At 47.6% G+C, this 13,614-nt stretch overlaps 1 protein-coding gene across 5 annotated transcripts in view; it reads left to right on the top strand.

The window, feature by feature from the left end:
- The window catches only part of SLC4A4 (solute carrier family 4 member 4), a 133,326-nt gene that overhangs the window by 89,671 nt on the left and 30,041 nt on the right, over positions 1-13,614 (top strand). For 4 of the 5 annotated variants that reach the window (XM_039384337.1, XM_039384335.1, XM_039384336.1 and 1 more), the window contains 2 exons: positions 4,520-4,596; positions 10,061-10,218. In XM_039384337.1, coding sequence (XP_039240271.1) covers positions 4,520-4,596; positions 10,061-10,218 — 235 coding nt within the window. Of the gene's footprint in view, positions 1-1,179; positions 1,250-2,992; positions 3,089-4,519; positions 4,597-10,060; positions 10,219-13,614 lie in introns of those variants that run through there. The other variant, XM_039384339.1, reaches the window with a different exon arrangement.

Genomic DNA, 13,614 nt, shown 5'->3' with positions numbered 1-13,614 from the left:
GCTGTACAATCATTGTCCAGTGGGGTAAAGCTGATTTCCATCTTGCTTTATTCGTCCTGAAATGGTTTTGTGGTGTGTGTCGTGACTACGTCTCTTTTTGTCTCTAAAAAGGGTGTAATAGGTAGTGCTGTGTTGGTAGTGGTGTCCCTAAATGAGAGTGTGTGTGTGGATGCAGACAGCTACAGAGGCCTGGGCACTGACTGTACTTGCCCCTGCATGGAGATTTGGGGTCTTCTTACTCATGGTAATGAAAAAAGAGGAGTTTTGAGCCTCTCAACTGTCTCCTGTGGCAGTCTGGAAATTGGGCTAAATGTTGCCATTTTAAAATACCCAGGAACAAAAGCAAGTGAAGAAATTATTTTCTTCTTGCTCCACTGAAGGCCTCTGAGCTTGCTGCGTTCTGCTGCTACAACTCACCCTAACACCTCTCCCTAACCTATTATCACACTGCATTAATATTTCCTACTTTGGATCGTCCTTTCCTTTTGCAACAGGAGTGTATGTGCCTGTGGAGAATATTTATTGCTCTTGATGATGCCTCTTGTCATGTACGAGTGCCTGGATAACACAGTCATTGAGCAAGTAACCTGAACATGCAATAACGTGAACCGAGGGAATGTTCTAGGTGAATATCCCTGCAGGAGGGACTGGGTTCTGGGAAGCACTGCAAGGAAATTCTGGCTCTGGGGAAGGGCTCAGCATGGCCAGATGAGCCCTCACGTTTTCACTCAGCCCTTGCTCATTTTTCATGGCTCTGGGCATCCTTTACTTTGAAATCACCTAAAATCCAGGTCATTCATTTCTCGTTCTTGTTTGAAAGGGCTTCGCAGGTCCTGGTTCAAGTTGGACTAATCTCCAGGAGTTCTATCCTGGCTCTGGCCTTCAGCCACTCCTTTCGTGTTGTTCTGCCTCTGTTCCCCCACCTGAGATGTTTATATATAACACATTATATTCCATGACAATTCAAGTGCTTTGATACTTTAGGAGGGCGAGACTGACATACAGAGGGAAATACCTCATGAATAGTTGTTACTGTTATTTATTATTTACACTTTAATGAAACAGTAACTCCAGAACGTGTTCGATCAAGTTCTGCCTCAGATTCAATGAGTGCCTCTCATGTCCTTTAGACAGATAAAAATTTAATGAGGCCAACAGGAGTGCAGCTGTCTCTCAACATGGCTAATCACCGTAATGCACATGCCTCCAGCCCCAAGCGCTCCTAAATTTCCCTCGAGTTCCTTTCCAGGTAGGTGTTCGCTTTCACTTCAGTGTCAGTGAAACTCCATCCGATATTGATGCTGCCTCTGGGTCTGTGGGACCCTCTGAGCATCCTCCTCCCCAGGTACAACAGCTTTATGGGCTGGTGTTGCTGCTGCCCGGCTCAGCAGGGACACCTTCCACCAGACCAGGCTACTCCAAGCCTGTCCAACCTGGCCTTGGACACTTCCAGGGATGGGATCTATTTGTTAGATCTGAAATCTGGAAATAGCCCCTGGGCCTTGGCTCTCGAAGATCCTGAAGTGCCTGTACCTCACTTAGTTCAGAGCACCTAAAGAACTGAAGTCTCAGGGGCTCCAAAATGTTCTTATTTACACATGTTGATTGTTCATGTTGATGGAACTCCTGCAGGGATTTTTGACAGGTGCATGTCTGGTTTTGTTGAGTGGCTTTGTACAAGTTCTTTGTGTCCCTTCCTGGCACAGCCCATGTCCTGGAGCAGTACGTAACACCTGGGCTGGAGCTCTCCAGCTGGCACACCTTGGGCTTTGCCACAGTATAACATGGGCTGTGTGGTCACTGTCCCTTCTGCAGGTGCCCGAGGTCTGCCTGATTGATATTTACCAGCCCTCTGTGATGACATTTGCTATCCATTTTTGACATTCTTCTTTCAGAGCTTCGTGCCTGCCAGCGTTTTGTATAATTTAACACCTGTGGGAGCCTTTGGCAAGTGAGAAAACGATCCACTCCTACTAAACCCAAACTGGCAGAGGCTGTAGAAAACTGCGATGTGTTTTAAGTGTGTGTGTTCAACCACCATAAATAATGGCACGATCCCATCACTGCGTGGGTGCTGCCTGTGCTGCCCAAACTCCTCCTGAGCCGTGTTAGTTCACACTGTGCTGCCAGAGGGGTTTGGAAACACTTGACTTGAAATAACAGGCTGTCTGCACAGTGCTGGCTGAGGCACAGAGAGGAGGGTACCTGGCTACAGGTGAAAACTTCTCTGGAGTCTTTATTCTGTGTATTCCACTATCCCAGGTTGCTCCAAGCCCTGTCCAACCTGAACTTGGACACTTCCAGGGATGGGGCAGCCACAGCTCCTCTGGGTTCAGCTTTAGTCAGTTCAGTGATGTTTTTTTTCACATGAACTGCACCCTCAGTCCCTTTAGAGAGTTAGCAATGGCACCAGCTGAATAATATCAGCACAGAGGAGAGGAGTTGAAGTCAGAAATGAGATGTTTTCCAAGGAAGGCTTGGAAAACCCCTACCAGTGTACGTATTGGCATGACTGGAAGCTTTGCAGACTAAGGTGGGCATCTCCAAGCCCAGATTGGTGTGCCTGGTATGTATGCATGGGGTCAGGGTGCTCAAAATTGGCTCCTACAGGGACGTGACCTGATTTTTGTTGTCAAAAACCTCTTGTTACTGATGGTGCTGCATCCTGGGATGCTCAGCACCACCAGCACTGCAGCTGCTCACTCGCTTCCTTGAGATCTGCTTCTGAGATGCCTCAATTTTAGACACCGGGGATGGAAAGCTGGCTCCAGCCCTGCCAAGATGGAGCTGCGGAGGAGATGTTAGGATCTAAATGAGTGGGCTTTGATCACCGCAGTGTGCGCATCGAACTCTCTCCTTGCCTGGCTTCCCCCCTGCTGCTGCTCCAGCCTTTCTTCCTCGCATAATTTCATTTTCCTTTCTTTTAACTTTTCCCCTTTGCTCTCTTCCTGCTCTTTGCTGCTGCTCCTGTCTCCTGCTTGCCGGGCACAAGCACGCAGCCCGCTCGAGAGCTCCGTGCCCTGCCTGGCCACCCGCACCTTGGATGATGAACTGGGAGTGCAGCGCAGCCCCAGCGTGGGATGGCTCAGTAAGTCCTGGGCAGGGCTCAGGGTGGGCTCAGGGCTGGGGGCCAGGAGAGGAAGAGGGAACTTGCCCCAGCCGGGCTCCTAACGCTTGCTGCTGCACTAACAATGGGAAAAGCATGGATGTGTTCCGTGGGGAATGGGGCTGCTCTGGCTGTTTCTGTTATCCCCACTGTCCTCTCCACTGCTCTGTTTTGCTCTGTTTTCCTTTTTTCTTTCATCTGGAATGAAGCAGGTGGGTCAGGCCATGCTCCCCTTCTGAGGGAGGTCTAAGCTCTCTGGTGGCATTTTTTTCATCTAGAGAAGTATTCTTTAGCAGTTAAAGGGGTTTGAATATTTTAACTTCCATATAAATTAACCTCAAAAATAGGCTGTCGGCTTGATCTCTCAGGGATGAGTTGGACTGTTGTGCCTTTTGTAACATCTGATTTATCTAATTGCGCTTGGCTTCAGCTGTGCCAATGTGCCAATGTTCCTGGACGTGGCAGGAACACACAGCAGGTATAGTGTGGTTCCAGGTGGCTCACAAGAAGGAATACTTTCAGTCTACCCACGTGTTGTAAAGAAAACCCAGCTCCGGGGAGTCCAGAGCTTTTTCTTCCCACTCCTTCGGTTTTTCACTCCCGGTGCTGCTTTATTATTGAGTTTGTTTGTGCTGGGAGCTGATGAGCACTGAGAACTTGGACATTCCTTTTAGTGTGAATATCAAGTCAATATTGTCTCAAAGCATACTTGTTTGTCGCTTATTTGTTTGTGTTTTGGTCGGTTTGGGGTTTATTTATTTATTTATTCTACTGTGTCTCTGGGGATTGTCTCCGCCTCCCTGGTGAATTTGATGTCAGGAATTGGTGACTTTTGTCCTGTCAGTGTGGTGCACATGTTGTTCTAATCAGTGCATTGCTTAAGGTTCATGAGCTTACTTAAGGGGCTCACTGGAGTGAGGGAGATGTTTATTAGGGGCTGTTGTGAAGGACCAGGAGCTGCCACTCTCCCTCTCTGTGTGAGCTGTGTACAGTGTCTGGGATGCTGAGGAGGGCAGGTGCCATCCACGTAGAAGAACTGAGGTGAGGGATTTGCACCCTTGGAAGGTCCCAGCTCTGTGGAGGGATGGATTTGTGGTGGGTCCTGGGTGACCCAGTACCATCAGTGTCAGCAGCCTGGTGCTGCTTTGCTTTTTCTCCCACAGGCAGGAGTTATGGAAGGTCATTGGACTCTTTTGCTGTCCTGGGAGTCACAGGAACGCTGTGAGTCGGAGATGACGGAGCATTAGCATCTTAAATCTCCCATGTGCCACATCAAGTGACAGAAAGCAGCCTGTCAGGGTCTGGAATTCCCCCCATCAACCTCCCAAGGAAAGGTGTTGCTGTAGCCTGAGCCTCTGTGTTCTGACCAGATCCAAACAGGTGCTTTAACTTGTGTTGGCCTTGTTCCTACAGGCAGCCCAGCCATGGCTCACCGAAACCTGACTTCCACCAGCCTGAACGACATCTCAGACAAGCCTGAGAAGGACCAGGTAAGCTCCAGGTCCAGCCTTCACTTGAGGATGTGTATGGAGAGGAGCTGGGTGTTGAGGAAAGGGCTCTCTGTACTTTAGCATGGAAAAAGAAGAGGGTGAACAAGCATTTTTGAGCCCTCTGACTGGATCCTCCGCTTTTTAAGCACCAGCCCTTGAAAACAGCAGGTTAAACTCTTACAAGGTCTGAAGCAAGTGACACCACATAGACTGCCTCTTGCTGATAGCCATGAGAAGGGAGGGAAAATATCCATGGCCTGATGGAGTTCTGATCCTCTTCCTCCTGAAGGATTACAAGGGTCCTGCAACACCCCAGGATGAGTGTTCACAGGGACTATGGGATAGAGCAGGAGCACGCAGGGGGCACGTGTCCCTGCTACAGCAGCTGGTGGAACAGGGAAGGTGACTGTGCTGACAGGTGACATGGAAGAGCAGCTCCAAAGTGGAGTAATGAAGTAAAATTGGCCTTTAGTACCGAGTCTCCATGGATCTGACCCCTTTCTTAGACTAGGGTAATGTTTGTGCTGTGGCGTACGGGCTGTCTTTGTCTGTGCTTCCGTCCTTTCCGAAGGCTGCCGGCTCTGAGGGGTAAGAGTGAGTTTATTCCAACTCTTAGAAAACTGGTGGCTGAATGAGGTCTCTGTGCAAGTTTCAAAAAACCTTTTGTCTGGGTTCAAAAAGTGGGTTATTCTCAAAGCTTGGCTGTTTCTTTCGGAGAATCCCTTTTTTTGCCCGCGTCTTTCAGCATTCCCTAGTCCCATGGTGATTCCGAATGCAAATGAGAGTCCCTTTGGAAAATTATTTGGGTAAGACAGCATTGCTGGCCAGTTGAGAATGACTCCAGTCCTTCAACAATGGCTGGTCACAACCGTCTGTAGGTACAACCTTAAAGGGACACAGCAACATAATCAAGGTAGAAAAGTGAGGTCAGAGTAATTAAATATTTTAAAAATAAATAGATATTCACATAAATAAATATACTTTCATGGAAAGAGAAGGGGGGCAGAGTGTTTTGCACTGACCTCAGTGTCATGCAGTGTTGTAGCCTCATCTGTACTGACCGGGTTTCTAAAATACCTGGTTTCCTTTAAATTCACATAGCCACACCTGGGGAAAGAGGAAGATTGTAAAACAGCTTTTTGTTGTTGGACAGACTGCTGGTTTATATTTTTAATCCCATTATAACTGGGGTTTTATAGCTAGACCAGCCCGAAGCTGGGGCTGAACATTGCAGCAGCTTCACAGCTCTCAGCAGTGCAGACAGGCCCCATTGCCCCTCCTGCTCCAGTGTCTCTGGCCATACAGATAATGGACTTCTTGTGGAGAATTGGGTATAAAAATAGACGTTTTGGTAACACTAATAGGAAAATCTGTTAATAAATCCAGTTTGGGAGCACGCTCCAAAGTTTTTAACTTCCAATGTAGATAATGCCTGGCTGTTGGTCGTCAGAACCATTACTTGATAAGTGTCGAGTTCCAAAAAGCCTCTCAGTTAATTAGCCTGTGTCCTGCTGATGAACTTTGCACACTGGGAGCCATGTCCCCTACGCCTTGAGAAATCACCTTAGAGCTCAGTTTTTGTTGCTGACTGACTCAGACTCCTGCCTTGATAAAGTTTGTGGCATTGTGGTGATGCCTGGCAACTCCCTTGAGCAGAACTCAGCGTGCCGTACGGGGGGCACAGCAATAATCCATCATGTTTCCACAACAGGAGCTGGAAAGGGAACAGGTTTTCTTGCTTTGGCAGCAGAGTGACTGGCTTTTGTTATTCAGGCATCCCATCTGGGAACTGGACAGTTAGTGAGGCCATACAGGGAGGTGGGAGTCTGCTGGAGACACAGAATATTCCAATTTTTATTTACTCATGTGAGTAAGAACTGCAGCCGGTGAGGTCAGTTGACAACAGTTGCTTGGAGCAGGACTGCCTTCCTACATCCTTAATCAGTCCCTGGTTTTGCAGAGATAGAGGATTGTGTCCCCATGCTTTAAAGGAAGGAAGGCTTTGAGCTAACTTATCTGTACCTTTGGGAACTTCCCTGACTTCCTACATCCTTAATTTTCAGTTTTGCAACCTTTAATGCTATTTGGAATGGTGCAATTAACAGTATAGGTATTTTGTAGCCAGATTATTCCTTTAATCTGTGGCTTCCCTGCTCCTTTGCTCTGGATATGTTGTAAGGTTCAGGTTTCACATGGGCTCGTGCCCCTTGGACAGTTGCCTGTCAGAGATCTGAGCTGTCAGAGAATCCTCCCAGACTCATCCCTCCTGCTGCTCTCCCAGCAGTGCCAGGCAGCTCTGCCTGGCTCAGGGGTGTTATTTATGAATACTGAATCAGGTAGTTTGCATCAGCCAGCTCTCTCTGCCATGGGAATGATGGCTTGATCCTTTGGGATTGCAAAGAGGCTGGCTCAGCATCCCCAGCGTCCTGCAGGAGCCGGCAGGGCCCTGACTCAAACCGCTCCGATGAGAAAGAGCTTCAGTAGCGGCCCACAGACTTGGGGGTTGCTGTTTTGTCATGTCTTTGCTTTGGGCTTGTTTGGAGTTTTATAAGGATAATTAGGGAAGAGGAGCTGTATTCCCTTTCATTGTGTTTGTGTTGGCAGAGCACTGCTCCTGAGGTCGCAGCACGGAGAAGGCATTTGCCTCCATTTGTTTTATTTTAGGAGATGTTGGCTGCAGGTAATGGCCTGGGCATTCACAGCTGGAGAGACAAGTAGTGGCACTTGGGACAATTTATACTTCTCTTCTGTTTTCTAATTAATACATGAGCATCTAGGCTTCTTGCTCTCTCCTGGACTCCCAGCTCTCTGCTGCCAGATGCATCAGTGGTGTCAGTGCCATGTCCGTAAAACCAGGACTTCTCACGGCAGTAGAATTCCTGCAGCTCTTGAAGGTCAAGCTCTTGGATCAAGATTTTCTTTAACTCTGTATTCACAGAATCCCAGACTGGTTTGAGTTGGAAGGGACCTTAAAGCTCATCTTGTTCCGCAACCCTTCCGTGGACAGGGACACATTCCATTATCCCAGGTTGCTCCAAGCCCCATCCAGCCTGGCCTTGGACGCTTCCAAGAATGGGGCAGTCACAGCTCAGTAATTCAAAAAACATTTAAAGCTCTTTTTTTCAGCTTATGTGTGAAGCAAAGGGGTTGAAAGGAGTCCTCTGGTGCCATGGTGCCAGCAAACCATAGGAGACTGGGGAAGTTCCTACTGCTGTCCCCACTCCGGTCCCTCCTCCCGTGAGAAATCCTTTGGCCGTGCTCTATTAGAATGTCCTTGGCACCTCTGAGTGGCTGAACCACCAGGACTCCTCCAGTGCTCAACATGTAAAATGAAGGAACATGAAAGAAAATCTGTTTTCCCAGGGACCTGCTATTCCTGAGCTGATGCAACAGCATATAGAAAGGGAATGTATGTTGATATACGGGGAGTTTCCTGACATGGCGTTATCTCCGCTTCCCAAGGGCTTGGAATTGGGACAAACCTGGCTCTGAATGAATGTGGTCAGTGAGAGGGAGGCACAAAACCCTCCCTATTTGTTGTGGTGTGGGCACTGTGTATTCAAAGCAGTGTTTCCATATCAACAGGGGATCTGTGCCAAAGCCAGCACTGCAGTTAAAAAAGAAATTGGCCTTGTTGAGAGAAACCCTCCTGCCTTTCCCGGGGACTAGTAGATGGGGAGGGCACTGGCAGGATCCCACTCTTGGGAATGCAGTCCAGTGATTGATAGTGGGAGCCATTCACTGCTTTTCCTGTTTGAACATCTCCTCACCTCCACAGTTGCAAGCAGACATTCCCAATTTTGAGGTCTGTCAGCCTGGGTGACCTACTTTCACTCCATGGAGCTCCAGTGGAAATTATTGTTTTCCAGTACAGATCACTACCACCTTTCTGGAGAGAAGGAAGAGTTTCCAGGAAGTTTAGTTAACTGGGATTTCCTTTACTTTGGCCCTTTTTCGTGGTGCAGAGAGCAGTTTTGCTTGCCTGGTTTCTCCCCATATCCACAGTGCGCTGCTAAAGTATCCCTGGGTGATGGAGCAGCCTGGAAGGTCCCCCTTGAGTCAGGTGTTCATGGAATAAGTTATGGGAAAGACTATAAGCTATATGTGAGCAGATACAAAAAGCAGAGAGACAGAGGCGGGTTCAAATTCCTGGGGGAATTAACCTTCCTTAAGTGCTACTTAGGAGTGTGTACTTAGGAGCTGCTTTCATTTCCGATCGATCCGAAGTGATGATGATTGGAGTGTACATTTAAGGAAATTGGAATTTTCAGGTTGCTGTGCCTTTTTGCAACTGCAGTGCTGGGGACCTGCGGCCTTCAGCACTAGTGGTCAGGTTGGAAGGATGCTCAATTTGGCAGAGTGCAGGGGGAGGTGAAGCTCCCTGCTCCCGGGTGCTGCTGAGGACTTAAATCTTTCCAAAGCTGCTTCAGAGAACGGTTCAAATGGATTTTAAGTGCTGACTGCACCCTTCCCATCACCTGTCTGATAAATGATTTAAGGAAGTGGTGAGTGGTGCTGTAAAACTCATTTGGAGCTAAAAACCCCCACTATAATAGCAGCTCTTTGAAATTAGTCATGGTAGTTTGCTGTGCTGGGCCAGGGGAGACTGAAGGGGCCAGAGCCTTTGGCATCGGGAGCTGGGCAGTCACAGGAGTGGAGACTCTGCAGGTCAGTTCTGGCTCAGAAAATCACCTGGGTTTGGGCCATGTGTTCAAACCAGGCCTGGTGTTGCCGAACCATCCTTGTTCAGCAACGTTGGCCAAGTGGATTTGCCACCTTCCCATTGTTTTTTTAATCACCACTATCCTCCCAAACACTGTCTATGAAAGAACTGGTAGCACTTTTCAGGATTCCTCCACAGAGCTCCTTGATGCTTATTTACTGTTTCCTCTGGTGGTGATCCTGACTGAAGCATGCAGGGTTAGGATGGTTCCAGCAGTTTCTTCCTGCTTAATCAATTGATGCCTTTTCCTGAGACTTTTTCCATTTTTCTCCTTCCTTGAGTTGCCTGGCGCAGCTCATTAGGGATTCATAGCCCAGTTCAGTCCCTGCCCCCTTAGTGTTCCTGGCAGTACATCCTCTCTCTCCATTCACCCTTCACCAGGCACACACAGAGCATCTCCAGAGGTCACCCAGGGAGAGAGGGCGGATTGGGAACCAGCTAAGGGCAGGGCTTTCAGAAGCCTCCAACTCCAAATTAATTCTGCCGCTGCCGAATTTCAGACAAAGGTGTCTCGCAGAGGCTGATTTTTAGAACTCAGTGGCTGCTGCCACAGCGTTCTCCCATTCCCTGTTGATGACATTTCTCCAGAGTTGGAATTAGCTGACCTTTGTCAGCCTGAGGATGTGCGTCGTGGAGTGCGCGCGCTTAGAGTACAGAGGTGCAGAGAAGCAGTACAGAAGTACGAGAAGAACATGCCTAACACCACTCAGTTTTCTTTTCCTTCCTCTTTCACTGCTGCAGCTGAAGAACAAATTCATGAAGAAGTTGCCCCGTGACGCTGAGGCCTCCAACGTGCTGGTGGGGGAGGTGGATTTCCTGGAGAGCCCCTTCATCGCCTTCGTGCGACTGCAGCAGGCCGTCATGCTGGGAGCACTCACCGAGGTCCCCGTGCCCACCCGGTAAGGGAACCAGCCCCCAGGGACCTGCCTCTTACAGTAAAAAACCTCTCACAGTAAAAACACCAGGTCAGAAGGAGGTCTTATCCACTGCTTTCCATCCTGTGACATGGATACCGGTCAGGATTGGTGGCGTAAAGTAACAAAACTCACTGATACTGCTTCATAATTTTCAGGTCCTGAGTCTGGTTATAAGTAAAACATTACAGAAACTTAGCAGCTCAGTAGTAAAGGGCACTATCAGTGTCACATTTAACACCTGGGGCTTTCTTCCTGCCCTTTCTGTACGGATCTCAGATTCCCTCTGCACATTTTTGCTGTACATATTGTTCCTCTTCAGCTCAGATCAGATGAAGGATTCCGTTCTGTCCCTGCTGGGGCAAAAATATATTTGGATAATCTGAGACATACAATTCTGTTGGGGCTGGTGGATTTGTAACGCATAATGGCTGAGGGAAAAATGTCAGATAAATATTTTATTTATTGTGGCTCGTGTTGCAAGTTGATCTGAGTCTCACAAACCGCAATGTATCTTGTGTTCTTAAATATTTGAAGTCACTGCTTGAATATGCCTGGCTGTCTGAACTGCCCTGTGTGAATTCATAGGAATATCACAGCCCTTGCACGGAATGGAAGTTAGGCGGCTCTTGGAATAATCTGTGCCTTGTTTCTGTGTACCAAACAAAGGGAAAAGAGCATCTAGCTTTGCCCTTTAATTGTAGTAGCAGTGTTTGTATGTCTTGGATTTTCATGAAGTGGTTTCTTACAGCCACGTCAGCAACTGTTTGCACACGCTGGGTATTCGGGTAGGAGTGTGGGGACACAGAAGAGGCTTCATTTTGTAGCAGGTTACTCATTCCTCAGCATTCCTGGGCTCTGTGTGCTTCACTATTTCAGCTCCCAAGTGCAATCCCACTGACTCTGTTTTTTAAACTCGCCTCCGAGTGCTTTTCCACAGATGTAGAATTAGGTATTGTTTGCTGTGGTGGTGGGAGCTGGGAAGTTGAATCCAGGATTGCTGGGCAGCCTCATGACTCAATAGCGTTAATCAAGGCAATATGTCCTTCCATGCCAGCATTTTTCCCAGGAAATAGTATTATCCATTTGCTGTCCTCCAAAGCAAATGCTGGCCCTAATCAAAGCAGGGAGGCTCATTAGATGGCTTTCATGAGTGATGAAGAGCCATTTGCAATGGCTGCATCCTTCGAAATTCAATCAAGGAAATCCCCTCAGGGCCCGAGGAGCTGTGATGGAGCATCTCCTCCCATGCCCCGGTTCCTGCTGTGAACCTGCACTTTAAGCCCGCAGACTCCACAGGATGCTGCAACTGGAGCCTCTGGCATGCCCACCCCTCTCTCCCCTGGGGCTTCTCCTCTTATCTTGTTAAATTATCGATTTCCTGGTAAAGTCGTGGACACCACACCGTCCAAGCTGGGCACTTTTTTCCTTCTTGGTTTCTTGCAAAGCATTTTAAGTATTTCCTTTACTTAAAAGCAAATTTTTACTTAAAAGAAACCAGGAAGATCTCACAAACTCCCCAGAAAAATTAGCTCCACCAGGTGTTTTCATACAGCCCTAGTAATAAAAATCAGGGAGATGCAATAGGAATTGAGATATCCCAGACTTTCCTGAACTTTCTTTTTACTGGTCAGATTGATAAAAACCTTTTAAAACTTTTGGTTTTCTCACGTCAGATTTAATCCCACAGCACTCAGGACTCCTCATTTGGAGAAGCCCTGAGCTTGCAGCATGGCTTGGGCATGGCTGCTGCCAAGACAGCACAAGAGAAGGAGCTCTGTGTTTTCCTCAGAGAAATGGGCAGTCCCGCGTTCAAGGCTGCTGGTTAATGGAATGATAATGGGGAAAACGAAGGGGAATGAGCAAGGAGGAGATGTTTGTGAAGATAAGCTGCACAGACTTGCACAGTCTGGTGTGCAGTGCTGGGAAAGGCCTGTGTCTGCAGGTCTCAGATGAAGTGAAGTAACTTGCCCAAAGGTCACCTGGGAAGCGTGTGGCAGATCCAACATCAGGTTCTCCTCTCAGGCCTCCTGACTGAAGCTTTTCACTGCAAAGGCACCTTTCCTCTAGGACTTGTCTGACCTTACTTTGTTCAGGTGCCTTTAACCCTTATGAAGTTGCTTCTCTTGCTGCAGGCTGGAGGCATGGATGAGCAGGCTGGACTCGCATCTTGGTTTAGTTGCTCTTCCTCTTTTTTTTCTTGTTTTGAGGACAAGGACGAGGGGATGGGACATGGGACGACCCTGTCTCCTGGACTGACCATAGCACGATGTCCACCCCCTAATCCAAGGTTACTGGGCTTGTACGTCCCATTGCTGAATTAGGACAAAGAATTTGGAAAATGCCACATACTGCTTGTTTTCCAAGAGTGTTTTAGTAGTGCAGGAGCATTCAGGTGCTGCTGCTCTGTGCTGGAAGAGATCCAGCTGATGGAATTATTGCAGAAGACTCTTATGAAAATGCCTGGTTCCCCCAGAGCACCGAGAGAATGCCAAGCAGCAACTCCTGAAGTTATGAACTCCTTTTTTAAAATTCATATATTTGGCTAAGTTGCATCCTGGAGTTTGGAAAGAGTTGGCTGAGGAACAGTTTGTCTTGAATGTTGTTTTATAATAACTGGTGAAATAGGGAAAGTTCCAGGAGGTGGGAGGAGAGCAGGGGACATAACCTGGGTGTGTGTGGCTTACTCACCTCCACGTGAACCTCAAGTAAAACACTTGAACGCCTTGCGAAGAACTCGAGTAAGAAGTGTTATGTAGTAATGCCAATCAGTATGTATTTATGGATCCTGTCCTATCACTTGCTGCCTTTTTTTTTTTTATAGGACTCTAAATTTTTTAAATAGAAAGTCTACTTGTTTGGATATAATACTCCTCATAAGCCATTTGACTTAGTACCTCACAATATTTTGATTTAGGGAGCTAAAATAATACTTAATCCAGTGCTTGGAATGGGAGAGGTACTTCTGGTGAGGTTATTTCATCTGTGTGTTTGCACTGACAAAGGTTTCATATCATGGTGTTTTTCCAGCTCATCAGCAGTGACTTGGATGTAGTTGCTGTGCAGAGAGATTATGTAAGAAATTAAGTGTCCAAGGCCAAGTTGGATGGGGCTTGGAGCAACTTGGATTAGTGGAAGATGTCAGGGGTTGGAACTAAATGGCATTTAGGTGATAAGAGAAATAGAAACTTTACTCACGGTATCCCAGAGTGCCCAAATAAGGAGCAATATCATCTTAGAGAAGTCCTAGAGAATTAGATAAGGGATGTAACTCAAACAAACAGGATGTAAACTAAGCTCTGTGTACCCAAACAAGATAAAGAACAAACGTTACAGTTTTTGGTGAAACACAGTGATGCTGTGCCTGCTCAAGAACTGAGG

The sequence above is a fragment of the Pipra filicauda genome, unplaced genomic scaffold, assembly GCF_003945595.2.
Source record: "Pipra filicauda isolate LSUMZ 115617 unplaced genomic scaffold, ASM394559v2 scaffold347_size1265977_pilon, whole genome shotgun sequence".
Classification (NCBI taxonomy): domain Eukaryota; kingdom Metazoa; phylum Chordata; class Aves; order Passeriformes; family Pipridae; genus Pipra; species Pipra filicauda.
The sequence above is the reverse complement of the archived record's forward strand: the minus strand, read 5'-3'. Positions and strand labels throughout refer to the sequence as shown.